This window comes from Phyllostomus discolor, chromosome 9, assembly GCF_004126475.2.
Source record: "Phyllostomus discolor isolate MPI-MPIP mPhyDis1 chromosome 9, mPhyDis1.pri.v3, whole genome shotgun sequence".
NCBI lineage: Eukaryota > Metazoa > Chordata > Mammalia > Chiroptera > Phyllostomidae > Phyllostomus > Phyllostomus discolor.
The window spans coordinates 51,409,241-51,436,164 of NC_040911.2; the positions used below are offsets into that span (position 1 = coordinate 51,409,241).

Genomic DNA, 26,924 nt, shown 5'->3' on the forward strand with positions numbered 1-26,924 from the left:
CAGAAGGAGGGGCAAGATGTTCAGAAAGGGAAGCCAAAAAGAGGCCAAAGACAAATTTCATCACTTCTAAGTTTGCTTAGAAGTTCAGCTTCCTATCTTGAAAATCATGAAAAAGATGAACAAAAAAGATGGTGTACAGTGTGGCCTGTAGTGGGAGCTGATCCAATTCTAGGTCTAGTTTTCTGAGCTGTGGGACTAAGAGACTGGGCAAGTCAAATAGAGAAACCAGCTCTCTCAACCCAGCTCTCGCTTCCTAATTCCGTCTTGTTTTTTTTGTTTTTTTTTTTTTAATTTTTATTTGTCTCATACCATACACCTAGAGTTTCTCTACACTGAGTGTTGTGAAAACTTATTTAACATAAAGTGCTCGAAGACGAAAGCTAAAAACATTTAATCCTGTCATTAGGTTAATTGGGTAAAATATATGTCATAAAGGTTCTTGTACAAACTTCCATTGTTCTCCCAGGCTCTGAGACGTAGCAATCCAGAGTAATTTTATGTGGGTCAGCATCTTTTATAAAGGAGTAGCAGGCAAACCAGCTTATGAAATTAAACTCTTGGAAACTGCGGAGTCTCTCTCTTGGGAAATGCCTTTTGTTTATTTATGTTTAGGTGGTGCCAGGATTCAGCAGTGTTAAAGGCTCGAAAGGTCATTCCTCATTATAGAGATGAGCTAGTCACAAGCTAGGGCTCCACATCGGAGCTGTGAGGTCAGGCAGTTATAAAATCCAGAGACTGTCATCGTAATGTTTGGTTTTTAGCTGAGGTGAAAGCTTGTTTACATCTAAGCATTACGGAACACAGGAGCTTTGTGTTCTCTGCCGCGAAGGACTAGCGCCCGCGGCTGACAGAGCAGGCTGAGAACAGCACTGGACATTCAATGGCCGATTCGTTAGGAGTTGAAAAAAGTTCCTCTAAGATCTGACTGCCCCTCGGGCCACGTGTGCGCCCGCCGTCAGGGGGTGGTCTTGAGGGTAGGAGGCGTCCACAGCACGTCCGTGCTGGGCTGAGTCTTGGCCTCGGCCGCGCACGCCCACCCAGAGTGCAGCCAGTCCCGGGATCCGGACCCGGCCAGGCCTGAAGGCTTCTGCCCTAGGCCTACGGTCACCAGCACCCTCCCTTCTCCCGCCTTGCTAAAGTGACCAGAGCGCGACTCCAGGTTCTGCGGACGGTGCGGAGAGGAGACTGACAGGAGCGAGCAGGACGGAGCGGGTAGGCGTGGAAGGCTGGACACGCTGCGAGGAAGGGCGGGACTCTGGAGAAACGTAATGCAGCTCTGGGCACTGGGTAGGGCAGGGCTCGGTGAAAAGGAGCGGGTTTCATCGGAGAGGGGCGGGGCTCGGGGGGGCCGAAGTACCGAGTAGGGTTGAGAGCTGTGAGGGGAAAGGCTGAAGCGGCGAGGACACGCAGCGAGATGGGGCAAGGCTGGGCGCCGGGTCGCAAAACTCTCAGAGAAAGGCGGGGCTTGGCGCTAGGAGGGGCGGGGAGAGGTGCAGAGTGGGGCATTTCGCGGGACAGTAGGAGGGCGGGGCTTAGTGGAAAGGACAGAGTTAGGGGTGGGACTTGGGACCCGCGGCTCGGCTTCCTCCGCCCCCGCCCGTTGCTTGCTCTTTCCGCAGCACAGCTGTGGTGGGACTGGTGGAGGCAGTGGCGGGAGTAAGGCTGAGGGCGGAACCTGGTTTCGGAGCAGCGGGGGACGGTGAGACACCGGCGTGGAGGGCTGGAGGTGGCAGGGCCCGGCGAGGCCGAGATGAAGCCTAGCCGCGAGGACGAGGCGGTGCCCGCTGGGGGCCCCTGGGAAGAGTGCTTCGAATTGGCAGTGCAGCTGGCGCTGCGGGCGGGACAGGTGAGCGCTGCGGCCCTCCTCCGCCCTGAGTCCGCGTGAGCGTGGCTCCGCGGGCCGGGCTAGCACTCTCGTCGCATCACACCAACTCGTCACTTAAGAAAGTCTGAGCAGTAGTAAAGTCGAGTCAAAGGGGCTTCTCTAGGGCTCTGGAGAGCAGGGCCCTGGACCACGTGCGGCCGCGAACTGGCGGGCTTGGGCGGGGGGCCGGGGGGGCGGGGCGTCCTAGAGTGGGAAGCCGGACCCGCGCAACTGGGTGGTGTGCGGTGGGTGTTCGGTGACTGCGGTCAAGGCATGATACAGTGAAAGAAGTCTTTGTGTTCTTTTCCTACATAGACCTTTCCTTTACCTTCTCTACCCCAGGAGCCGGAGGTGAGCACCTCTCTCTTCCGTGGTGGTGGCAGTCACCCAATAAAGCATGCTGGACACGACCCGCCTCTCTCCTTTGGCAGTTGAATGGCTAACTGTAGGTGACTTGACCTTTGCGTAAAAAAAAGAGCAGGTTAGAATATATTGACTATGCAAATCAGTCCAGGGCTTTAAATTGTTCTTCCTCGTTTGAATGCCACAGCTGTTGATTTTTAAAGACCTTTGAATTGATCTAGTGTCCAGGACATGGGCGTGGTTTGCTCCAGGTTTAAACCCCAGCTGCGTTGGGACCTGAGAGGCTTGCTGTTTTTCTTTCCTCATGCATCTTAAATGCAGACTTACTCTGACCCACAACCCAAAGTGGTTCCACTCAGTGATTGAAGGAACTTCTTAATAACTCACCTGCAGGATTAAAATCAAGTAGCAGAGCTTAAACCTATGACTAGAGTTTGAAAAATGCAGCCCCTCTTCTCACTTTCATTTTTGTGTGCTTTGTTTCACATATTTTCCTCAGTAGCTTCAGTAGTGCCTGGCACGTTAGGGACGTGTTCCATATTGTGGGATTCATCTATGTGTGTGGGTTCTCCCAGGACTGTCAGGGAGGGGTTAGATTAGTGGGAAGATGGTTTACTCCTGCTTTGCTTGGTAAGGTACTTGATTGTGTTTTGGTGAGCTGGAGGATAAAGATGAACAGAAGTTGCTGTGAGAGATTGACATTATATCCAAACAGCATTTTCTTTATCAGGTCTACCAGTCTGAAAATGCTCTGTACGTTTGCCCACAGTGTAAAAATCAGGCTGTTTTGAATCCTAAATTTGGAGTAGATATGTGCACAGTGGATAGTGCTTTATCTTGGTATGAATCCTCTCATCCTCTTTAATAGTTAATCTTCAACAATGAGTAAACTTGGATTTGAAATACCCAAGACTCTGTAAGGAATACATGACTTAAAGGAGTATTGTGAAGCTATCCTTTGGCTTCATCACCTGGTCTTCCTGTGCAGAAAAGAAACCCCCCAAAGCTTATGAGCTAGAATGATGAAGCTCCCGGAAACATTCTTCCTGGAAAGTAGACCCACTGTGTGGGGGGCTGGTGAGGGGGGTGGGTATTCATTCTCCTGTGCCTCCCTTCAAGCCCCCTTCCTTCCTTTCCAGAGTGACCATAACCAGAATATTGAGTAACTTTTAGGTTCCATCATAAAACTTTTCTTTCTGGAGATTTTGAGAAGCCAGATTAGGAGTCAAGCACTACTGTGGAAATCCTGGTGAGTTGTTAGGGGTTTCTGTGGTTTTTCAAATTTAGATCTTTGAAGATACAGCTGGGGGGGGGTGCGGTAAACATTTTAGCAAACGATTATGTAGAGCTTGTAATATGACAAGCACAATTCTAAAAATCTTATGAATTTTAACTTACTTAGGAGGTAATCTTGTGTTTGCAACTTGCAAACAACAAAAGGCTTTTTTTTTAAAGAGTGGGGAAAGGGTGAAATAAAGATTCTGCCTGCCATTAGGAGTCTGGTCAGGGAGCCCAGGACTCCGGGCTCCCTCTTGAGCATTATGCCGATGTTTCCTGCCTGCCCGGCAGTGAGGAGGATGGCCAGAATGGTCTGTCTGTGCTGGAACAAATAAGCCACACACGGTCATTACAACCTGTGTAAAGAGGGACAAATTATCTTAATAATGTTCTCACAATAATGGGGTGCTGGTCAGAGAAAATCTGACCTATAACCAGATGGGCCAGCAAGGATGAAATGGTAGCCAGTGGTGATTCTTTTTGAGTCCTCCTTAACTAAGGCACTGTTTGGCACATTTTTCATGGCCTTGTGGCCCAGCATGTCCACCCCTTCACCAGTACCCAGTGTTCTGCTATTTTATTGAGTTTGCTACCCTCAGTTGCTCCTGAGAGGGTTCTGTGTTCTGAATTCTGGAATCTGGGTTCTATTTGCTGAAAGGTGGGAGCAGAGGGAGGGGACTCCCAAGTGATAAATGTCACTGCCCTTGATCTTTCAGACATTGGTTCTGGTCAGGGTAGCCCTAGACAATTAGCTCCCCATTGTTCTGTCCTCAGAGGTCTCCACAAAAACAACCTGAGTGGCCTCCTTGGCCCAGAGTGCTGCCTTTGCATAAATGGCCTTACCATTTTCTTCCCTTCCTCCTTGCCTTTCTACCAGGCTTCCTGTAGTGCCTCTAAAACTCATCCCCTGCCTTCCAGGCCTAACCACCCACACCACTGCAGGAGCCCTCACTGGCTATTGGCCTTTGGTGTGTGTGGGGTGGGGACTTCAACTCCACCCATCACCACCACCAAATACAAATAGCAGGGTTCACTGAGATAGGTGTCTTTCGGGTCAGGGCAGGGGGTTTGTGACAGGTGAACAAACATATCATGGAGGTTTTGTTGGGCATGAAGCTTAAACAAGTTAGTGACCCTCTTCATAACAAAAAGAAAATAACCTAAAATAAATTTAGAATAAGAGAAATCAGTAAAATTTTAAGATGCTAACAATATAACAATATAACAATACATACAAATGATTCTTTAACTGCTTCTCAGTCTTCTGTAATACTTTTTCACATGGTTTGGCTTTATACTCTGCATCTTCAAATGACAATGATTTTGTAATATTTTCTCTGGAGACAACAGAAAGATAAATTTAGGTTTTCCTATATCATGGTTGATCATAATTGATGAGTGATGGTTTAGAAAAGTTTATTTAGACTTCAAACTTGTTACTGGTGAAGTTTTATAAATTTTTAGAATTGCCATCAAATTTGAGAGTCCTGTCAATTTTCTTTTATATATTAGTTGTAAAATGTGGGGAAATTTTCCACAGACTAGCATCTGGCTCCATACAGTTGAAGCCTTGTTTCTTTCCATGATCCTTTGTGCCAACTGCCCCTGCCCATGCTCACACAATTCTCTGGTCTTGCTCCTTATGTCACCATGCCAGGTGAGTTGATGTGGTGGATGACCGAAGCACTTCTGGAAGCCATTCCTACACAGGATGACTAATAGTAACTTACAGACAGATGTGACTACAAACTCCACAGATATATCCCATCAAACCCAAAATAAATGCATGTCCACTCAACTTACCTTTAGCCAAAAAGGCCAATACCCCACTCCAATGCCACCTGACATGAAATGTGATGGAGGGGAGGTCATAGTGGAAAGAGCAGTTAGATCTGCAATTAGAGGAACTGAATTTTACAAACTTAAAAAAGATATTTATGTGTGACCATGTCAACACACGTTGCTGTGGTCCCTAGCAGAACCTCATGCAAGGAAAAGGCCTTGAAGCCTCATTGTCATTAGCTTTACAGTAAATTCATCTGTTTACTGGTAACAAAATCTCAGGACAAAGCAGAAAACAAAAATCCAGTCCTTTATCCTTAGGGCTTCATACATCACCTGTCTAGTTTAGCCTTACATACCCTTGCAGGTTATGCTTACCAAGGCATAGTCTTGAGAAATGGAGTCTGTTGTCCCAACAGCCCCTGAGTGGACCAGCCTTTTGTTTAACAATATGAAACTATTCTCCATTTTCAAAGCACACATGGTATTTTCCTGCCCTTTTTCTTGTCTTTGTTTATTGGAAACCACACTCTTCCTCCAGGGCCAGGCCCAGGCCCAGGCCCCTGTGCCCCTTCCTTTGTGGACCTTCCCATGTGACATTACTTATCTGGCCTGCGCCTCTCCCCATCCTGCTGACACTGTCCTCTCTGGTCTGGTTGGTGTGCTTTTCTCACAGTGGGCTCTGAACATGGAGCAGTTTTATCTGGCTCCCCAAGAGCAAAGAGTGCACATTGGTGGGTTCTGACGAAGTATTGTTTTGACTTGTGATTTTAATTTTTGTTATTGACACAGGGAATTTAATAGGTGAAATACTGCTAAAAGGACTATCATGAACAACAGCAATGCCCTGGCCCATGTCATCCTTCTATATTTTCCCAGAGATCATTGTTTTCAATTTTCTGAGTGACAACCATTTTCTAAATAATAGAATTCTACTGCTCATTTTAGACACTATATTATGTTGTATGGCTGTGTTACCTGTTTGGTTCCATTGGTATCCATATCAACTGACCATACAGTTGTAATGCAAGGTTGAATCAGGCAGTACAGTGAATACTACATATTCTTTTCTTTTGTATACAACCTGTGTTTTTCTTAAAGTAAAAAAAAGTTTGTTTTGTTTCTTTTAATTTGCTTAGTTTTTCGACAGTCATCTTCCCAACAGAATTTTTCATGCTCTCAGCATGGTCAAACTCATCAGGTTAGTTGTTGTAGAGAAGTGGTTCTCACACTTTAACTTGTATCAGAAGCACCTGGAAGGCTTTTCCAAGCAAGCTGAGTCCCACTCCAAATTTCTGATTCTCAAAGTCTGGAATTAATTAGCATTTCCACCAAATTTCCCACTGATACCGCTAGTCTAAAGAACAACCCTTTGTCCACCCTGATCAAACTACCCTATGTTTTCAAAGCACTTTGATAACCACTGCTATATAGTACAGTATTTTGTTATGTGAATACATGAAAATTTGTTCATTCAGCTCTCAAGGACACATTGGAAAATGTCTAGTTTGGAGTTATTATGAATAATGTTGCTATGGACATTCTTGCATGTTTTAGTTATGTATGTATGCATTTCTGCTGGGGATATACTAATAATAGGAGTGAAATTGTGTCATCAGATATGAAATTGTGCCAGGTTTTTTAAACTGGATGTATCAAGTGTGTACACCTTTCGTGGGAGTGAATCCTGGTCCATGACAGTCATGGTACGTAGCAGTTGCCTGTTGTTCAGAAAGGTCAGTGACTGTTGCCCTTCTACCTGATGCCCAAAGGCCAGGTGCCCCTAGGCCCACCTGAGAACTCTGGTGCTGCTTCTCTTCCTCCTTTCTGGGGGCCTGCTTTTTTTTCTACCATAGTCTGACCTCTTTCCCCCTCCAAGAGTTGGGGTTGGTCTCTGAGAGGTGAGAAGGGTGAGTCTGTCTTCCTGGTATGGTTAGGATGGTTCTTTGGGGACAGTGTTTAAGATACTTCTGGGAGCTTGTGTGCATATGGAATGAAGGGCTAAGGGCCTGCTCTTTAGACATGCAATATGGTATTTGTGGAATTATGAAAACTTCACTGATAATCTAAGACTCCAGCAGGTCAGGATGTGGTGGAATGGGTTATCATCATCATTGAGGTGGAGAAAGTAAAAAAGATAGTGATGTCTGGGTTGTAGCCCATAACAAAATGACTTTAAAACAATTCACAGACAAATACCCTCAAAAACAGTTTGTGGCTGGAAAAGGAACAAATAGGAAAAGACTGAAATTCCAGTAGCTGTGGGTATGTCAATAATTGATGAAAATGGTAAAATTATTGGAGAAGTCAATGAGGAGAAAGACAGTTTTGGTAGCTGAAGGAAGTTTTGGTGGTACTTACAAATTTCTTAGCATTTAAAGGCTGGAAATAAGTAGTTCGCCTTAATCTAAAACTTATAGCTAATAAAGTCTATTGGGAGTACCAAATGCTGGAAAATCTTCTTTGCTAAGTCAGACTTCTCATGCAAAACCTGTGATTCCAGATTATGCATTTAAAAAGCCTAAACTTGAAAGTTTATGTATAAAGGTTTCAAACAGGTCGATATTTCTGGATTTTAGCTTCCTTCCCAAACTCAATGTAGAAGTGCCTTTGAAACTACAGTACTTCTTACAAAAGAGTTGGAGTTGTATAAAGAGGAACTTCAGATAAAACCTGCACTCCTGGCAGTTAACAAAATGGACCTGACAGTTTCCAAAGATAAATTAAATGTACTGATGAACCAACTTAAGGATCGTAAAGATTTTCTGCATTTATTTGAAAAAAAAAAAAAAACTAAACAACAACGAAAACATTCCAGAGTGGACTGTGGAGTTTCAACATATCTCCATCTCTGCAATTACCAGAGAAGAAAGTGACAAATTAAAGAACTGTATAAGGATATCTCTGGATGAACACACCAACTGAGAAAATGATGCACATTATAAGAAACACTTGCTTAATTTACAGATTTCCAATGTAATATCTTGTAGTGAGCCACCATGAAAGAATGCTGTTACTAGTTCCAAAATGGATATAATTTAAACCTACTAAAAATGATATTGAAATTGTGTTCATTTGAAAGCTTTTCCACAGACACATTTTTTTAATGTTATTAATAACTTTCTGATATATAAGGTCTGTCTGGAAAAAGTCCAGCCATTGTTAATATGATGAGAACAGTTTGCACAACATTGATGTAACCTGACAGCCAAGGAGAGTGGACTGGAATGTGCATGTGTGAACGATAACTTCACTGTACTAGTCAGTGGGGGCAGTAGATGCCGTTGAATGAGCGTGTGTACTGTGTGGCCATCACATTCAAAATGACTGAGCTAGTAGAACAATGAATCTGCATCAAATTTTGTATCAAGCTTGAACATTCCTTCGTGGAAACTATTTGGATGATTAATAAATCCACAGCTATAGGCAACTGGTGATTGGCAGCTTCATCATGACAACACGCCCAGTCATGCATCACATCTTGTGCAGAGTTTTTTTGTGAAACATCAAGTCACTCAGGAGACTCAGCTCTCCTAGAGCCCATATTTGGTGCCCTGCAACTTCTGGATTTCCCAAAACTAAAAAGGTTGCCCCATCACCTTTGAAATAGGAAGAGATATCAGACCATCAGTGAGATTCAAGAAAATATGATGGGGCAGCTGATGGCACTTGGGAGAATTGTGTGAGGTTCTAAGGTGCTTACTTTAAAGGGAACTGAGGTGTCATCATCCTTTGTACAATGTTTCTTGTACCTTGTATCTTCTTCAGTAAATGTCTCTTTTTCATAGTACCTGGCTGGATACTTTCTGGGCAGACATTGACTATTCCCACTTGAAAACCATCTTCTTTCATTTTTAAAAAACATTTTATTGATTATGCTGTTACAATTGTCCCATTTTTTTCTCCACTTTATCCCCCTCCACCCTGCACCCCACCTCTCAACATCACCCCTCCACTCAGTTCACGTCCATGGGTTGCACATATAAGTTCTTTGGCTTCTCCATTTCCTATACTGTTCTTAACCTCCTCCTGTCTCTTTTCTACCTACTATTTATGCTACTTATTCTCTGTACCTTCCCCCCTATTCTGCCACTCCCCCTCCCCACTGATAACCCTCCATGTGTTCTCCATTTCTGTGATTCTGTTCCTGTTCTAATCATTTGTTATTGTTGTTTAGGCTCAGTTGTTGATAGTTGTGAGTTTATTGTCATTTTACTGTTCATATTTTTCATCATTTTCTTTTTCTTAATAAGTGGCGATGATGAACTCCTTTAACTTTACCTTATCTGGGAAGCACTCTACCTGCCCTTCTATTCTAAATGATAGCTTTGTTGAGTAGAGTAATCTTGGATATAGGTCCTTGCCTTTTATGACTTGAAAGACTTCATTCCAGCCCCTTCTTGCCTGCAAGGTTTCTTTTGGGAAATCAACTGATAGTCTTATGGGAATTCCTTTGTAGGTAACTGTCTCCTTTTCTGTTGCTGCTTTTAAGATTCTCTCCTTATCTTTGATCTTGGGTAATGTAATTATGATGTGCCTTGGTGTGCGCTTCCTTGGGTCCAACTTCTTTGGGACTCTGAACTTCCTGGACTTTCTGGAAGTCTATTTCCTTTGCCATATTAGGTAAGTTCTCTTTCGTTATTTTATCAAATAAGGTTTCAATTTCTTGCTCTTCATCTTCTGGCACCGCTATGATTCAGATGTTGGAACGTTTGAAGTCATCCCAGGGATTCCTAAGCCTCTCCTCATTTTTTGAATTCTTCTCTCTTCGTTCTGTTCTGGTTGAATGTTTATTTCTTCCTTCTGGTCCAAACTTGATTTGAGTTCTGATTTCCTTCCTGTCTGTGTTGGTTCCCTTTGTTTCACTTTTCATAGCCTTCACTTTTCCCTCTATTTTGTGACCATCCTCAACCATTTCTGTGAGCATCCTGATTACCAGTGTTTTGAACTCTGCGCCTGATAGGTTGGCTACTTCTTCATTGCTTAGTTCTTGCTTGGAGCTTTGATCTTGAGAACCATATCTTTTAAAGTTGTTTTGTAGTTAAGTGTATTGACAGTAAAGAAGTAACTGTGAGCTAAAAATGACGGTTTATAATTTTATGGCCAGTCCACCTATAATCAAACCCTCTGATATTCCTGTAAAAAGTAAAATAAAATGGAGGTACCACGTTACACTTCTCCTAGCAGTGAAGGTTCCTGTTGCTCCATATCTTAGACAATACTTGGTATTGTCTGTCTTTTCATTTTAACCATTCTGATGGATTTGAGGAAGTATTTTATTATGGTTTTAATTTGTATGTCCTATATGATTAACTTAAATGTCTTTTATGTGTGTTTATTGGCCTCCTGGATATCCTGTTTTTAAAAATGGTGGTACTAAAATGCTGACTAGAAATTTATGTATTTACTTAACAAATATTTACAGAGTAATTCTAGAAAGAGCTTTAGTCTGAGTGTGATGTGAGGTTTTGGGCAGAGTCCTGTGTGGGGCCCTACAACATGGTGGGATCAGAATCGGATACCTGAAAGGAAGCTGTTAAAATAGTCCAGGTGAGAAATGAGGGTAGGTTTGATTGGGTAGTTAAGAAGGTGGCAAAAACATGTACCATATTTTTCAGACCATAAGATGCACCTAGGTTTTAGAGGAAGAAAATAGAGAAAAAAATTCTGAAGCAAAAAATGTGGTAAAATATTTAATAACATAAATAGCATAATATTTCACCAATGTAAATGTAAACAGAACTCAACAGCAGCATTAACAACCATTATTCCTCCCAAATTTGGGGAAAATATACCAAAAAATACGGTACTTTAAAGGCTGAGGTTCAAGTTTTGTTGTCAGAATTGAATTAGAGTGTGAGAAAAAGAGGAGGCAAGGATGCCTTCAAGGGTTCTGGCTTGAAAAACTGGTTGAATTAATTTTCTCATTCCTGAGATGGTGAAACTTCAGGAGGAACAGGTTTGGAGGTGGAAGTCCAGTGTTGTGTTTTGATCAAGTTAAATTTGAATTGCCTCATGGATTATTCTAAGTGATGTTGAGTTTGGAACCAGAGTTCAGAGGAGAGATTAAGGGTGGAGACTCCAGTTGAGAGCCATTGACCTGTGATGATTTTAAGGCCAGATCCAGGAAAAAAGCAAGATTGTTCACTCCTGGGCTCTGCTGTGGGATAATCCCAGGTCAAGCCTCTGGTTTTTCCTCTAGGAGAGTCCCAAACGTCAATATGTAGAGGCCTTGGGTTGCCCATTTTTTCACAAAAGACTTGTCTACTCTCCTGGCTGGGCTGAATGCATCTCCCACTGGAGGAAGGGAAGGTGGCAGATGGTGATTTCACCATTTCCTCACCTTCAGGCCCCTGCCTCATCATGGTCTCACACTGTGCTCCATGGCCTGAGTCTAGGCCTCCGGTTTTCACTTAGCTCCACAGGGTGGGAATCAGTCTGCACTGATAGTTGTAAAACTTTCACCAACATTTAAACTTCAGCCAAGACAATTCCTGTGAGAAAACAACTGGCAGGTGCAGAGTAGCAGCTACCCCTTTTTGGGTCCAAGTGTCCAGGGACCACTACTCCCTGACCCTGTGTGCAAGGCCAGCCATCATTTTCCTTATCCATGGTTGTAATAAAAGTGGCGTGTTTCTTATGCCCATTTTGCTAGCAAAAGCTGTTCGAGAAAAATGAGGAGCACTTTTTTTCCAGAGGTATTTGGACCTGCAGCCCTTGCATCAGCCCAGCTCTTGGTGCAGGACCGAGTCAGTGAATTCCCCCCCTGCATCTCACTAAGGGGCTAGAAGGAAAGGCTGGTGTCACCCCATGTGGAAGTGAATTGGCCTCTGTGGATATTTACCAAGACGTTTACTTGCTAGCCCCAATGAAGTGGTTAGTAGCAGAGAGTTCTGTCTTTGGGGTTGGGGTGAGAGGAGCCAGAGGATGGAAATGTGGCTAGTGGATTCCAGGGAGGGAATAGAAGAAGGGTGCTTATGATTACTAGGGCTTATCATCTATCCCCAACCCTACAAGTGGGGGTTTGGATGGTGGAACTCAGATCTGAAGAACCTGAGGTTTAGGGGAGAAAAAAGGGAGTTTTGAGTCCAGGCTCCTTCCTGTCTCTTGGCTCCATAAGACAGAACCCAAGGGTGGCCTGGCTCACGTCTTTCTCCCAGGGGATGAGGGAAGAATTCAGCCCACAGGCAGTGTGTGTCCATGTAGTTAAGCCAGTCTCAGAATCATGTGTCCACTGTCCCAGCTCCAAACCCCAGGGGCCAGGCAGTGCCTTGGCCACCTGGATGTTGTATTTAACATGGAGCAGAGTGGACATTGCGGCTTGCCTCACAGACTACCCCAGGACAGAGGCCTAAGTCTGGATGACTGTGGTGGGGGTGATCCCATGGGGAGACTAGAGACAGCTTCCTGGAAGAAATGTACCTGAATTGTATCTTTAAAAGGAAAAGCAGGAGTCACCTGTAGCAGTTGGGTGAGGGGCTTAGGGAGGGTGGAGGGGAAGAGAAGGGGGTGGAAGCAAAGAAAGAAGATTGACACTGCAAGGGGTGAAACTGAAGGCAGAACCCAGGAACTGCACCATGGCTGAACCGTAAGATGGAAGAGGAGAGTCATCCACTGGGTGGAGAAGTTTGAGGGATATGAGAAAGCCCTCAGTGAAGAGCACAGTTGCAGGTAGGTGTTACACTCAAGACTGCCCAAGGTGAATCTTGATAATTAATTAATTGCATGTTGGGTGGACTTGGTGATGAATTGTAAGTTGGAGGTGTAGCAGTAAAGAACTTCTGGGTTCCTTGCTTGGAAAACTGGGTGGATTTCATTGCTTTAGAGGAAACTGCACCAGAGAAGGATTTGGCAACTATCAGTCATGATAAACACACCCTGGGAGAGTAGACTCCATTTAGTGGTGGAAGATTTGAAGTACTGGTATTAGAATTCCTTTTCCTGCATTTACCTGGCAACTTTCCTAATTTATTAGTGCCTCAGTTTCCTCATATTTAACAGAAGAATAATAGTTATGATTACCTCAGTGTTATTGTGAGGTCTAAATAACTGGGTATGCATGAACTAATTAGAACTGGGATAGAGTTAGCCCTCAGCAAGTGTGAGTGCAAAAATGGTGGTGATGGAACAGGTAGAGTCTAGAGAACACAGCTCCTGTGGGTGGGAACCAGCCTCAGTTCTTGTGAAAAATGCTCTGAGGAAGAAGCACCAAAGGCCAGTGGTCTCAGAGGCCCTGGCCAAGAGGGTTAGATGACAACGAGAACACACCTGAGATATAGTTGAAGAGGGTCCCCTGAATTTTGCGTGGGAGGTGGCTGAGTGCCCATCAGGGCTGGTTGAGAGGAGTGCTAGGGTGCAGGGGAAGACAGTGGGCTGGAGCATAATGGGAGTTTAGAAAGTAGAGAAGGCAAGTTTGAGGAAACCTAGCCATGAAACTGAAGAAGGAGGCAATTACATTGGAGAGTCTTGAGACTCACTGGCGTGTGAACCCAGGAGAATCTGGTGTCCTTGGCCCACTTCTGCTTTAACCAGCCTTCCTCCTTTCCTGTGGTTAAGGTTCTGCAGCCATTTGTGATGTATTAACAAATGTGAACTGCTTACCACTGTGCCATGTGATAGCCCTATTATTACCTGGGTATCTGATTTACTTTAAAGGTTTTATTGATTGTTACATGTGTTTGTCAGGGTTCTCCAGAGAAACAACCATTTGAAGACTGGCAAGTCCAATCTGCAGTGTCAGTTAGCAGCCTGGAGAACCAGGGAGAGCCATTATCCCAGTTGCAGGGCTGTAGGCAGCAACATTTGATGTTGCATATGAAGTCCTAATTCAGTCTGCTGGAGAATTCTCTTACTCAGAGGAGAGTCTATCTTTTTCTTCTATTCAGACCTTCAGCTGATTGGGTGAAGCCCACCCACATTATGAAGAAAAGTCTGTTTTACTACAGATTAAAATGTTATTTTCATTTAAAAACACCCTTCCAAAAACACCCAAAATAATGTTTGATGAAATATCCGGGTACCCCATGGCAGTCTCATTGACCCATATAATATTAGCCATCACATCACATTCATTTATGTTCAGGTAAGTCTAGAGCCTGAAATATGACAATGTCATCAGGACCACACCTCTGGTCCTTTTCCTGTAATGTTTTCCTGATATGAAAAGGAAATTTTTCACCCTTTCACCCTTTGCCTGTTGGAAATCCCACTTCTGGCAGATCTTTGGGCATATTTCCCATGGATTCTAGGGCAAACACAGGTAGTTCTGTAGTGATGGGTGACAATTGTATGGCAGACTCGGGGACAGTAATACAGAACAACCTGGTGTACAAACAAACAGTCATTTGGACATGTCTGTGAATGATGCCCCTGATGCTGGAGCTAATTTAGTTCTTTTCTTTTAGATATGAAATTCATACTATAGTGGCTAAAGACCATACTTTATATATTAAACATTAACAGAATGTTATTTGGAGGGAGAGACCCAGGTCAGGAGGTCTGTGAAGTGCATGCATAGTTAGTGAGTAGCTGAAAAAACAATTAAGATACAGCATACACTAACTTATTGCTGGCAGAATGAGAATGTTTAAAATCTAAGACTAAGAGAAAATAGCCATGGGAAAGGGCTTTCCGCTGTAAACTCACATGGCAGCCCCACCGGCTATTCCCCTGTGGATGCAACTGTGGCTAAAGGGCAGGGCGGTTTGAGTCAATACTGGTTATTTGAAAAATGCAGCATCCTATCACTGCCTTTTCTTTCAATGTAGGAAAATTTATGAATTAATGTTTTTTTAACCTATTTTAGATTTGTACATTGTGCGTATGGTAGGGTTTGTTGGGGTTTTTTGGTCACAAATCATTAAAGTTTGTCAAATACATGTTCTCACAAATAACTATTTAGAATGGTGAAGGTCTGTGTATATATAATACATAAAAATTATTTTGTGTACCAGGTCCATTATATACAATTCCTAATTTAATCCTTATGACAATCCAATGTCTTAGATACTACTGTTATTACAGATGTGGAAACTAAGGATCTGAGAAGTTCAGTGATTCCCCCAAGGTCTCCCAAGTAGAGTTTGAAATCAGGTCTGTTTGATGCTGAACTGTAGATTTATCTTCTATACTCACTATTAATGTTATGAAATTGGTGGAAACAAGAATTACATTCTAGACAATGAAGTTTTTCACATGCACTTTCTTCATGAAGAACTGTTTCCAAGTTGTAAAATGTTTATTATTATTATTATTTGTTTTTTAAAACTCAACGGTACACCTCTAGAGCCTTAGCCACTCTACCTTTTTAAAAAATTTTATTCAATTTACTTTAAAAAAAAATCAGTTCATCAGCTTCTCCCACCCTTCTTTTACTCCCTGCCTTTTACAACCACCAATCTGTTCTCCATATCTATATATGTTGTGCAGAATAATTTCCTTTGCCATATAGTAAAAAACCTGTAAGATGTGATATATATATCATGATATCATATATATATCATTCTTTCATCGAGGGACATCTAGGTTGCTTCCATATCTTGGTTATTGTATATAATGTTGCAATAAAAATAGAGTGCAGATATCTTCTTGAATTAGAGTTTTTGTTTTCTTAAGTGGAATGGCCGGATCATTTTAAATTTTTGAGGAACCTCCATACTATTTTTCATAGTGGTTTTAGCAATTTACATTTTCACCAACAGTGCACAAGTTTCCTTTTCTCCACATCTTCGCTAACACTTATTTCTTGTGTTTTTTGATGATAGCCATTCTAACAGGTTTGAGGTAAAATACCTCGCTGTGATTTTTGATTTGCATTTCCCTGGTGATTAGTGATGTTGAGCACCTTTTCATATGCCTGTTGGCAATCCATATGTCTTCAGAAAATGTCTATTCAGATCTGCCCATTTTTAATTGGGTTGTTTGTTTCTTTGCTATTGAGTTGTGTGAATTCTTTATATGTTTTGGATATTAGTCTCTTAATCAGCTATATGATTTGCAATTATTTTCTTCCATTTAATAGGCTGGCTTTTCATTTTGTTGATGGTTTTCTTTGCTGTGCAGAATCTTTTTAGTTGAATGTATTCCCACTTGTTGATTTTTTTGTTCTTGTTACTTTTCCCATTGGTGTCATAGTAAAAAAATCATCGCCAAGACCTATGTCAAGGAGAGCTTACCACCAATGTTTTCTTCTAGGAGTTTTGTATTTTCAGGTCGTAAGTTCAAGTATTTCATCCATTTTAAGTTAATTTTTGTGTATGGCGTAAGATAGTGGTCCAGCTTAATTCTTTTGCATGTGATCCAGTTTTCCCAACACCATTTATTGCAGAGATTATCCTTTCCCATTGTATATTCTTAGCTCCTTTGTTGTAAATTAATTGACCGTGATGTGTAGGTTTATTTCTGGGCTCTGTTCTGTTCCATTGATCTGTGTGTCTGTTTTGCAGGCAATAGCATATGTTTTAATTGCGATAGCTTTGTAATATAGTTTTAAATCAGGGAGTGTGATGCCTCCAGCTTTGCTCTTCTTTCTCAAGATTGCTTTGGCTATTCAGAGTTTCTCATGGTTCCATAAAAATTTCAGGATTGTTTTTTCTATTTCTGTGAACAATGGCATTGGAATTTTGATAGGATTTGCATTGGACCTGTGTGTTGTTTGGGGTAGTTTTTTGTTTGTTTGTTTTAGATTGGCTTACTGCCATTGACGGATTGTGACTGAAAGGAAGCTAATTTTCATAATCTCATATTTGGAAATCCACTAGATAAGTTTGATAAAGTCTCATTACAACACATATTGCCCTAGCGGGCCTGGGGCCAAGAGGGAGAGAGTAGAATCTATTTGTTATTGTAGGGAAAGATGGTCTAGTGCTACTAGGAAGAAAAGCAAATCTCCTACCCACAGGAAGCTTACAGTCTAGTGGGAGAGACAGGCCCATGCCTGACAGTGATAAAACACTAATATCTGTGTAGTAACTGAGATGTGCATTTTAGAACCACTGACCCAAAGGAAGGGGCCTCACCCAGGGTTGATGAGTGGAGGGCTACACAGACAGCTTCCTGAGGAGATGGGCTTGAATTGAATCCTCAAGGACAAATGGATAGGAGGTTTCTAGGGTGGCCATTGTAGGCACAAAGCACATCATGTCCAAAAACATAAATGTATGAGAACATCGAAGAGTGCTTGAGTACAGCAAGGGGAACAAGGCCAGGGTGCCATGGGCCAAGTGTTGCCAGGGCTGGTTCTGGAGGGCTTCACACCAGACACAGGCTCACCATCCTCTTGGTAAGCCCAGCAAGCTACAGAGAATGCCAGGAGAAAGATCTGCTTTCCAGAGAAGCCACCCTGCACAGGGTGGATGACACTTCTGAGGAGCAATAAAGGGTGTTTGGAGGCAGTATTTGCAATATAGGCAAGTGATGGTAGGCAATGTGAGAAGAGCAGTACTTGAGGAAAATAATTGAGAAATGCAATCTAAATATCTGGGTGTGTAACTGGATGAGTTGGTGGTGAACCAGGGCCTGAAGCAGCAGCAGCAGATGAGAGAGGGCTGCCCACAGCACTATGCTACAAGTTGCTAGTGCAATGTGGCCTGCCCTGCTGCTACAAGACACAGGAATATTTAAGCCCTGTGACTTTCCTTGTGATACATACCACAATGCAATGATTGTAGCGCAACAATAATACTAATAAAAGCAGAAAAGAAATACATAGAAAGAGAACATGATAGAACATGCTCCTTCTGAATCCATAAATCTGCCTTTCTTTGTATGATTTGTAACTAGGAGCTTGGTTCTTCTGGAAAGTTTGCCCAGATGTCATTAGACATTACCTAAACTGTCCACATATCCCTGAGCATGCATCTCCTCAACATAGTAGAGTTGTGTGTATTTTGGATATGGAAGACCAAGTGCATAAATACCAGTGAGGTTAAATTTGATTTCACAAGAGCACTTGCTAAAAAGTCTTCCAGACTTTAGTGACCATATGTACTCAGTGTGCAGCAGCCAATAAATCTTTCTTCATTCATTCAACAGATGTTCACAGAGACCCAACTGTGTGGCTGCCCCTGTATAGCAAAACAGCCTGTGGGAGGTGGATACAGAGACAGACAGACCAAGGTTCTTAAGCTGTTCTGGATTGACATGGAATCCCAAGGGACCAGTTATATGGTTTGCATAAATGCCCTAGGAGCACCCTTGAAGCATGGATGTTTTGCTTTGCCCAAAGAAATTGGAGACTCCTCAAAGAGGAGGTAACATTTGAACTGAGACACAAAGGAAGAGAACATGTGGGCTAGAGGAAGGCTGGTAGTTCTGTCAGAAGGAGACTTTAGGGTAAATGATGCAGTTTAGCTGAAGCTTAACAGTAATGCAATGAGAAGGAGGGGTAGGGGAAGATGAGAAGGCAAAGGCTTAGGTGAAACCTGTATTTATGAGGTTGATGACTTGGCTTTCCTCACAGAAACCAATGACAAAAGCAAGGCAGATCTACTTCTCTTTTCCATGGCAGTACACTTAGAGGTCTGGGGAGCAAGGCCTCTGCTTCATAAAATCACTCAGGACCCAGGTTTATTTTTGCTTATTGCTCTAAGGGGATATTCTTTTTTTCCATGTGACCAAAGCTGACTTCTTTTTTTCCCTTTTTTAAATATATTTTATTGATTATGCTATTATAGTTGTCCCATTTTCCCCCCTTCACTCCCCTCTACCCTGTACACCCTCTCCCACCCATATCCCCTCCTTTGCTCATGTCTATGTGTCATACTTATAAGTTCTTTAGCTTCTACATTTCCCATACTATTCTTACCCTCCCCCTATCTATTTTCAGCCTACAATTTATGCTACTTATTCTCTGTACCTTTTCCCCCTCTCTCCTCTTCCCACTCCCCTGTTGCTAACGCTCCATGTGATCTCCATTTCTGTGGTTCTGTTCCTGTTCTAGTTTGCTTAGTTTGTTTTGGTTTTGCTTTAGGTGTGGTTGTTAATAATTGTGAGTTTGCTGTCCTTTTATTATACATGTTTTTTCTGTATCTTCTTTTCTTGGATAAGTCCCTTTAACATATCATAAAATGAGGGCTTGGTGATGATGAACTCCTTTAACTTGACTTTATCTGAGAAGCACTTTATCTGCCCTTCCATTCTAAATGAAAGCTTTGTTGGATAGAGCAATCTGGGACGTAGGTCCTTGTCTTTCATGACTTGGAATATTTCTTCCCAGTGCCTTCTTGCCTGTAAGATCTCTTTTGAGAAATCAGCTGACAATCTGATGGGAACTGCTTTGTAGGTGACTGTCCCCTTATCTCTTGCTGCTTCTAGGATTCTCTCCTTCATTTTTACCTTGGTTAATGTAATTGTGATGTGCCTTGGTGTGTTCCTCCTTGGGTCCAACTTCTTTGGGGCTCTCTAGCTTCCTGGATTTCCTGGAAGTCTATTTTCTTTGCCAGAATGGGGAAGTTCTCCTTTATTATTTGTTCAAATATGTGTTCAATCTGTTGCTTTTCCTCTTCCCCTTCTGGTACTCCTATAATTCGAATGTTGGAATGTTTAAAGATGTCCTGGAGGGTCCTAAGCTTCTCCTCGTTTTTTTGAATTCTTATTTCTCCATTCTTTCCTGTTTGGTTGTTTTTTTTTATTCCTTCTGGTCCACTCCATTGACTTGAGTCCCAGTTTCCTTCCCATCACTATTGGTTCTCTGTGCATCTTTCTTCATCTCTTTTATAGTAACCTGCATTTGTTCATCTAATTTGCACCCCAAATCAACCAATTCTGTGAGCTTCCTGATTACCAGTGTTTTGAATTGTGTATCTGATAGATTGGCTATCTCTTGGTCGCTCAAAAGGATGAGTCCTGGGACATTGATCTGTTCTTCTGTTTGAGACATGCCTCTCTCTCTCTCTTTCTCTCTCTCTCTCTCTCTCTCTCTCTCTCTCTCTTTTTTTGGGGGGGGGGTCTGGTCGCTCCTGTTACAGTGAGGGGCGGAGCCTTAGGTGTTCACCAGGGCTGGGCACCCCAGTCGCTAGATTTTGACATTGTATGTGGGGGTGGGGGCAGGAGGGAACAATGGCAATAGCTCCGTTCTCCTGGGACCTCAGTCCCTTCTCTGGGATCCTGGGTTGCGTGCTCTGCCCTGGTCCACAATCACCACCTCACTGGGTCTGCCAGCTGCTGCTTATGAACTCAGGGTCTGCCCGCTACGATCTCGTGCGCCCCAGATGCCTTATGCACCCACTGCTCTCTGCGCCGCAACCCGTGCTGTGACCCGCACCTGGCTGCTCCTCCTTGCCCCTCCTACCAGTCTGGATGAACGGGTCTACTTCAACTTCTTGGTTGTCCAACTTCCATTCAGATAAATTCTCTGTCAGTTCTGGGTGTTATTCTGCCTCTTAATTGTTGTTGTTCTAATCTTGGTTGTGTGCGGAGGTACGGTGCGTCCACCTATGCCTCCATCTTGCCGGAAGTCTCCAAAGCTGACTTCTTAATGCCACACTCACCTCACACCTGTTGCTGAAGGGTAAAACAACAAAAGGAAATGGGGTATAAGCAGTGCCCTTTTAAGAATGTGACTCAGAATTGTACATACATCCATTCACATCCTCTGACACAGAACTTAATCACACCTACCTGCACAAGAGGCAGCGAGGTACAAACTGTTGAGGTGGCTCTGCGCCTTCCTAAACTTGGAGCTTATGTTGCTAACAGGAAGAGGGGGAGACTGGCTATTTGAGGACAAATTGCCTGCTATAAGACCAACTCTGAAAAGCCATTGCATGCCACTTTCACTGTGGTTTTGACTTTATCCTTGGTGTAACAGAGAGCCTTGAAGTGCTTTATGCTGGGAAGAGCCATGATTAAGATCAGAGTTTTAGCAAACTCTTCTGGCTGTGGTGTGGAGAATGGACTTGAGTGCTATAAAGCAGATTTGGGCTGGCCCCAAGAGGTAGGACTAGCTGGTGGAGGCTAGAGGATGGCAGACTTCAAGCACAATAGGACTTGTTAACAGGACAACCAAAAAAAAAAAAAAACATAATGAAAGGAAACAAAAAGACCAAGGTGGTTATTATTCACACAAACATGAGTGGTCCAGTTGGATAAAGGGTACAAATCTATTCAAGTAGTCTGATGTGTTTTTTATTCTTGATTCAAAGAATTTTGTGCACCTATTCTGTGCCAGGTACAATTCTAGATGCTAGGGGTGTGGCAGGGAACAAAAGAAAGTGAACCCTGTTCTCCCTGAGCTCATGTGCCAGTGGGGAGAGTCATTTCATCAACCATGAAACAAGATGACTTTAGATGGCAAAGAATTCCAGACAGAAGAACCAGAAAACACAGAGTCACTGGGACAGAAACAAATTTGGTTGTGATGGTCCAGAAAACCAGAGTGGCAGAAGGAGAACAAGCATGCAGGTGGCCTTTGGGAGGTGAGATTGGCAGGTGGTGAGGACCTCATGTGGGATCTGTTCTAAGATCGATGGGAAGCCATTGGGTAGTTCTAACATTTAAATGATATAAGCTGATGTATGTTTAAAAATCCTCAATCCAGGGACTTCTGGCCAAGATGGAGGCATAGGTAGACACACTGTGCCTCCTCACACAACCAAAAGAAGTACAACAACAAATTTAAAAACAAAAAACAACCAGAACTGACAGAAAATTGAACTGTATGGAAGTCCAACAACCAAGGAGTTAAAGAAGAAATATTCATCCAGACCGGTAGGAGGGGTGGAGATGGGCAGCTGGGCAGAGAGGACTTGCAGCAAGGCAGCTGCTGGCAGACCAGGGTGGGCAAGGCTGCACCTGTGGCTGGTGAGCCCAGTAAGGGAGCAGATTCTGGTCTGGGCCATCCCACATTTTCATGCAGATAAACCGGGAGGAACAACTTGAGAGCAAGACAGACCACACAACCCAGGGTTCCAGTGTGGGGAAATAAAGCCTCAAAGCCTCTGGCTGAAAAACACCTGTGGGGGTTGAGGTGGCAGCGGGAGAAAATCCCAGCCTCACAGGAGAGTTCACTGGAGAGACCAACAGTGTCCTAGAATGTATACAAGCCCACCCACCTGGGAATCAGCACCAGAAGGGCACAGTTTGCCTGTGGGTAGCTGGGGAAATGACTGAAAACTGGCAGAGAGCAGAGCAAGTAGCATTGTTCCCTCTCAGACCCCTCCCCCACATACAGCGTCACAGTGCAGCAATGTGGGTTGCCCTGCCCTAGTGAACACCTAAGGCTCCGCTGCTTACTATGTAGCAGGCATGCAGAGACAAAAAAAAAAAAAAAATGACCCAAATGAAAGAACAGATCAAAGCTCCAGAATAAACACAACTAAGCAATGAAGAGAGAGCCAACCTATCAGATGCACAGTTCAAAACACTGGTAATCAGGATGCTCACAGAATTGGTTGAATATGGTCACAAATTAGATTAAAAAATGAAGGCTATGCTAAGTGAAATAAAGGAAAATGCACAGGGAACCAACAGTGAAGGGAAGAAAACCAGGTCTCAAATCAACGGTGTGGACCAGAAGAAAGAAAGAAACATTCAACCAGAACACAATGAAGAATTCAAAAAATGAGGAGAGGCTTAGGAACCTCCAGGACATCTTTAAACATTTCAACATGCAAATCATAGGGGTACCAGAGGGAGAGAGGAAGAGCAAGAAATTGAAAACTTAATTGAACAAATATGAAGGAGAATTTCCCCAATCTGGCAAAGGAAATAGACTTCCAGGAAGCTCAGAGAGTCCCAAAGAACTTGGACCCAAGGAGGAACACACCAAGGCACGCCATAATTACATTAGCCAAGGTAAACATGAAGGAGAGAATCCTAGAAGCAGCAAGAGATAAGGGTACAGTAATCTACAAAGGAGTTCCCATCAGACTGTTAGCTGATTTCTCAAAAGGGACCTTACAGGCAAGAAGGGGCTAGAAAGAAATATTCCAGGTCATGAAAGACAAGGACCTATATCCCAGACTACTCTATCCAGCAAAGCTATCATTTAGAATGGAAGGGCAGATAAAGTGCTTCTCAGATAAGGTCAAGTTAAAGGAGTTCATCATCACCAAGCCCTTATTAATGAAATGTTAAAGGGAATTATCTAAGAAAAAGAAGATGATCAAAAATATGAACAGTAAAATGACAACAAACTCACAACTATCAACAACCAAACCTAAAAAAAAAACAACAACAACAAACTAAGCAAACTAGAACAGGAACAGATTCACAGAAATATGTATCACATGGAAGGTTATCAGCAGGGAGGAGAGGGGAGAATGGGGTTAAAAGGTACAGGGAATAAGAAGCATAAATGGTAGGTACAAAATAGACAGAAGGAGTTTATGAATAGTATGGGAAATGGAGAAGCCAAAGAACTTACATGTATGACCCATGGACATGAGCAAAGGTGGGACAATGAAGGTGGGGAGGGCGGGGGGGGGGAGTAAAGGGGAGAAAAAAATGGTACAACTATAATAGCATAATCAATAAAATATATTTTTAAAAAAGAATGAAAGCTGGTAGAACAATACTGCTTCCTTTGATGTGACAACTGAGCATCCATCTCCCTCCCCCTCAGGTGACTTCTTCAGTGTGTTAGGGCAGTGAGGAATGGTTTCAGTCTCATAATCAAATTAGAGTGAAGACACTGGCCACATAACACACATGCTCCATTTTTTAAAAATTCTGAATCGTGAGCAACTGTTCTCTTATAACTACAGTTTCTAAAAGCAGTTACTGTCCAAAGCTGGAAGAACTTAAGTCTTCTCAGATGAGCATGTGAATTAATGGAGAGAGGTAAACAAAAAATTAAAAAGATGAGGAATGATAGGGGAACAGCCAGATAAGAAGATCGAAAAAGGAACAGCAGTTTAAAGTTTATTCCTGCTATAATGCAGGTTATTCTGACTGAAAGGTAGCAACACATGGCATACTTCTGAGTCCATTCCCAAGATGTTCTATTGTACTTATCTCTGTCTGTTTTATAGACCTGTGCAGTCTCTGGCACTAGGGGATCATCTAGGTTTGGATCACATGGCAGTGAACAGTGGATAAAAGAACTTTAGAAATAGTTAAACCAGGAGACTACTTATATCTTAAAATATTGAGTCAAATACTGCCATTACTGTTAATATTTGGATGATAAATTCTTATAAATGCAACCTTAGGTGGTTTGAAGGAGTAGTCTGTAGGAAAATGAATTGTCAGAAAGAATAGACTGCTTTGATGTGGGCTGCTGTTAGGTCCCATAATTGTGGCTTGCCAATAATACACTAAAAAAAGGAAAACTTACCGTCCCTAACTGGACCTGCAGAACATTGTGCTGGAGGGTCATGGGCCAAATCACTAAGTTCCTTATTAATCTGTTTCAGCACCATAGTCGGAGCTTTGGATCTGACTCCTCCCTCTGTCAGTGTGTACTCAAACATCTGGCCAAAACTCTCGATTATCCTGGCGGCAAGGAAGGTTGTCTCTTTGTCGCACACTGCCTGTGCAGACCCAGGCATACACATGACATAGCCACAAGATGTCTGCCTGTGCAAAATACATTATGCTACAAATTTTCTATGATTCGTATCTGTTATCTTTACAACTAAGATGGGGAAAAAAAACACACAAAACCTGTCTAGGCTCAGTATTTGGGCCAGTAGTAGGACAGGAGACTACTGTGAGAAATAAAAGAGGAGGGACTGCTCGATGTCTAGAAGGTTCTCCTGCTTAACCTTTAAAATTCCATGTGAGCATCTCCTGCTATCTGCAAACTTCTGCGTGAATCTCTGTCTGCCCTCCTCTTCAGTTTCTTTAGTACATAATGCAGGCTGGACAAGAAAAAGTTATCAGGAAATGCTTAAGTAGGAGAATAAGTGTCATGATGGGCAAAAGATGTCAAGTCTGGGAAGCTGAGTGATTGAGGTGCTTTGAAAAGAAATGCAGGGTGTTGGGGTAATGTCCAGTTTTGGAGGAGAGGTCTAATGTCGTATTTAGGTATTCTAACTTTGTCATCATGGTAAGGACAGAAATTACAAGAAAGGCCTGAGCTGGAATAGGTGGTTTTGATTTTACAAACTAGAATGGACCTCTTTGAAGCATCCTATGACTGATTAACCACTCTACCTGCCCTCCTGTTCTGTCCTGTTTGGTTTCCAGGCGTTCCTGGAACCAGATTAGGCTGGGCAGGAGGTAGAAGAGGTCAGGGGCCCTCCATTCCTGGGCCCTATATTTAGCCACAGTACATTTAAACAGGATGTGCTTGGCAGCCAGCACATCTGCAGAGCTTGCCTGTGAGCTCAGCCCTGAGGGCTCAGGGAGGCCCCTGGCATCAAAGCTAGTTTCTGTGCAAGTTCTCTTGGATGGTCAATAATGCCCTTACCCAGAGCAGCAGGGAGATAGAGTCTTCATGTTCTTCAAGTACATTTTAGCTTTCCCAGGCTTCTCAGTCTGAACCTTTGTAATCTGGATATACAAGAGCATATTCCATTTCATGTGATTCACAAAGTGAATGAGGGAAAATAAGTTTTTACACTGAAATCTCAAATTCAAATTAATGGAACCCTTTGCATCAAAGTTATGTTACATCATCTTACATTGGATGAAGTTTCATGCTCTTCACAAACATTGTTTTTCTTTTTCTTCAAAGAAAAATTGTTTCAAAGGTAGATCAAATAATTACAACAAATGGGTCTGTCATTCTTATAAAAAGAATATCAGGTAATTAAGGCTCAGTAGAGACCCAAATAGAAAGGCTTAAGTGTAACATTAAGCCCTGAGGGCCTGTCAGTGATGGTAGAAGTGAGTGGTCTATAGGCCCACACCCACTGCCTCTCCCTAGTGCCCTTCAAAGTCAGAGCTGGCTCCACAGGAGGGCAGAGTTGCTTTGTCTGGGACAAGAGGATACTTGTCAGTTTAACCTACCCTCCTGGACATTTATTCCAGATCATCAGAAAAGCCCTTTCTGAGGAAAAACATGTCTCAACAAAAACATCAGCTGCAGATCTTGTGACAGAAACAGATCATCTTGTGGAAGATTTAATTATTTCTGAGCTGCAGAAGAAGTTTCCTTCACACAGGTAGGTATATTCCTTGGGGAAAACAACCCAGGCACATGGTGCCACGTTTGTAAAGAAAACCAGGGTGTAACTTGGGGAGGCTGTGCTGTTGTCCAATGGGGACAGACCTCAACACGGAAGCCTCACAGTATGCCCCCTGATATTTTGATTGCATGGTAAACAAACTGACCCTTGTTTTCATTCTTTTTGCTATTATCTTGATAACCCTCATGTCACTGCATTACCTTACAAATACTGGAAAGGCTTCACTTTCCACAACACATGCTCAGGGAAGAACTCTGCTCCCCTCTGCCACTTAGCATTATCTCTGGAGGGAGCTAGAGCAGTAAGGTTCCCTGGCAGCCTATGTCTGCTGGGTGGTGCCACACAAGTATGCTGATGATGTGACCCTGAATGGCGCTGTCAGCTGTGTGGGCCCCAGGCCCACCTACTGCTGGTGTGCCTCTGTTGGTGTGCAGTGATGCAGTCTCCTTGCCAGGCCACAGCAAGCCACAGGGAAGGCTGCTCTTCACCCCTAGGTCTTTATGAGGACCCCACCCTCTTCTCTAGAGAAGTTCTTAACATTTTTGAAGTCACCGTGTGGAGAA

The 26,924-nt window shown here is 43.1% G+C and overlaps 1 protein-coding gene and 2 pseudogenes across 4 annotated transcripts in view; 2 read left to right on the forward strand and 1 right to left on the reverse strand.

Moving 5' to 3' along the window:
- Positions 1-1,543: 1,543 nt before the first annotated feature.
- The window catches only part of IMPA2 (inositol monophosphatase 2), a 64,720-nt gene continuing 39,339 nt past the window's right edge, over positions 1,544-26,924 (forward strand). Inside the window, exons 1-3 of one of the 4 annotated variants that reach the window (XM_036009337.1) lie at positions 1,544-1,846; positions 2,207-2,215; positions 26,204-26,337. In XM_036009337.1, the coding sequence (XP_035865230.1) occupies positions 1,751-1,846; positions 2,207-2,215; positions 26,204-26,337 (239 nt within the window). In that variant the 5' untranslated portion in view covers positions 1,544-1,750. The other 3 variants (XM_028524653.2, XM_036009338.1, XM_036009339.1) reach the window with 3 other exon arrangements.
- Positions 6,472-8,448, forward strand: LOC114506777 (annotated as a pseudogene).
- On the reverse strand, positions 23,859-25,117 carry LOC114506517 (annotated as a pseudogene).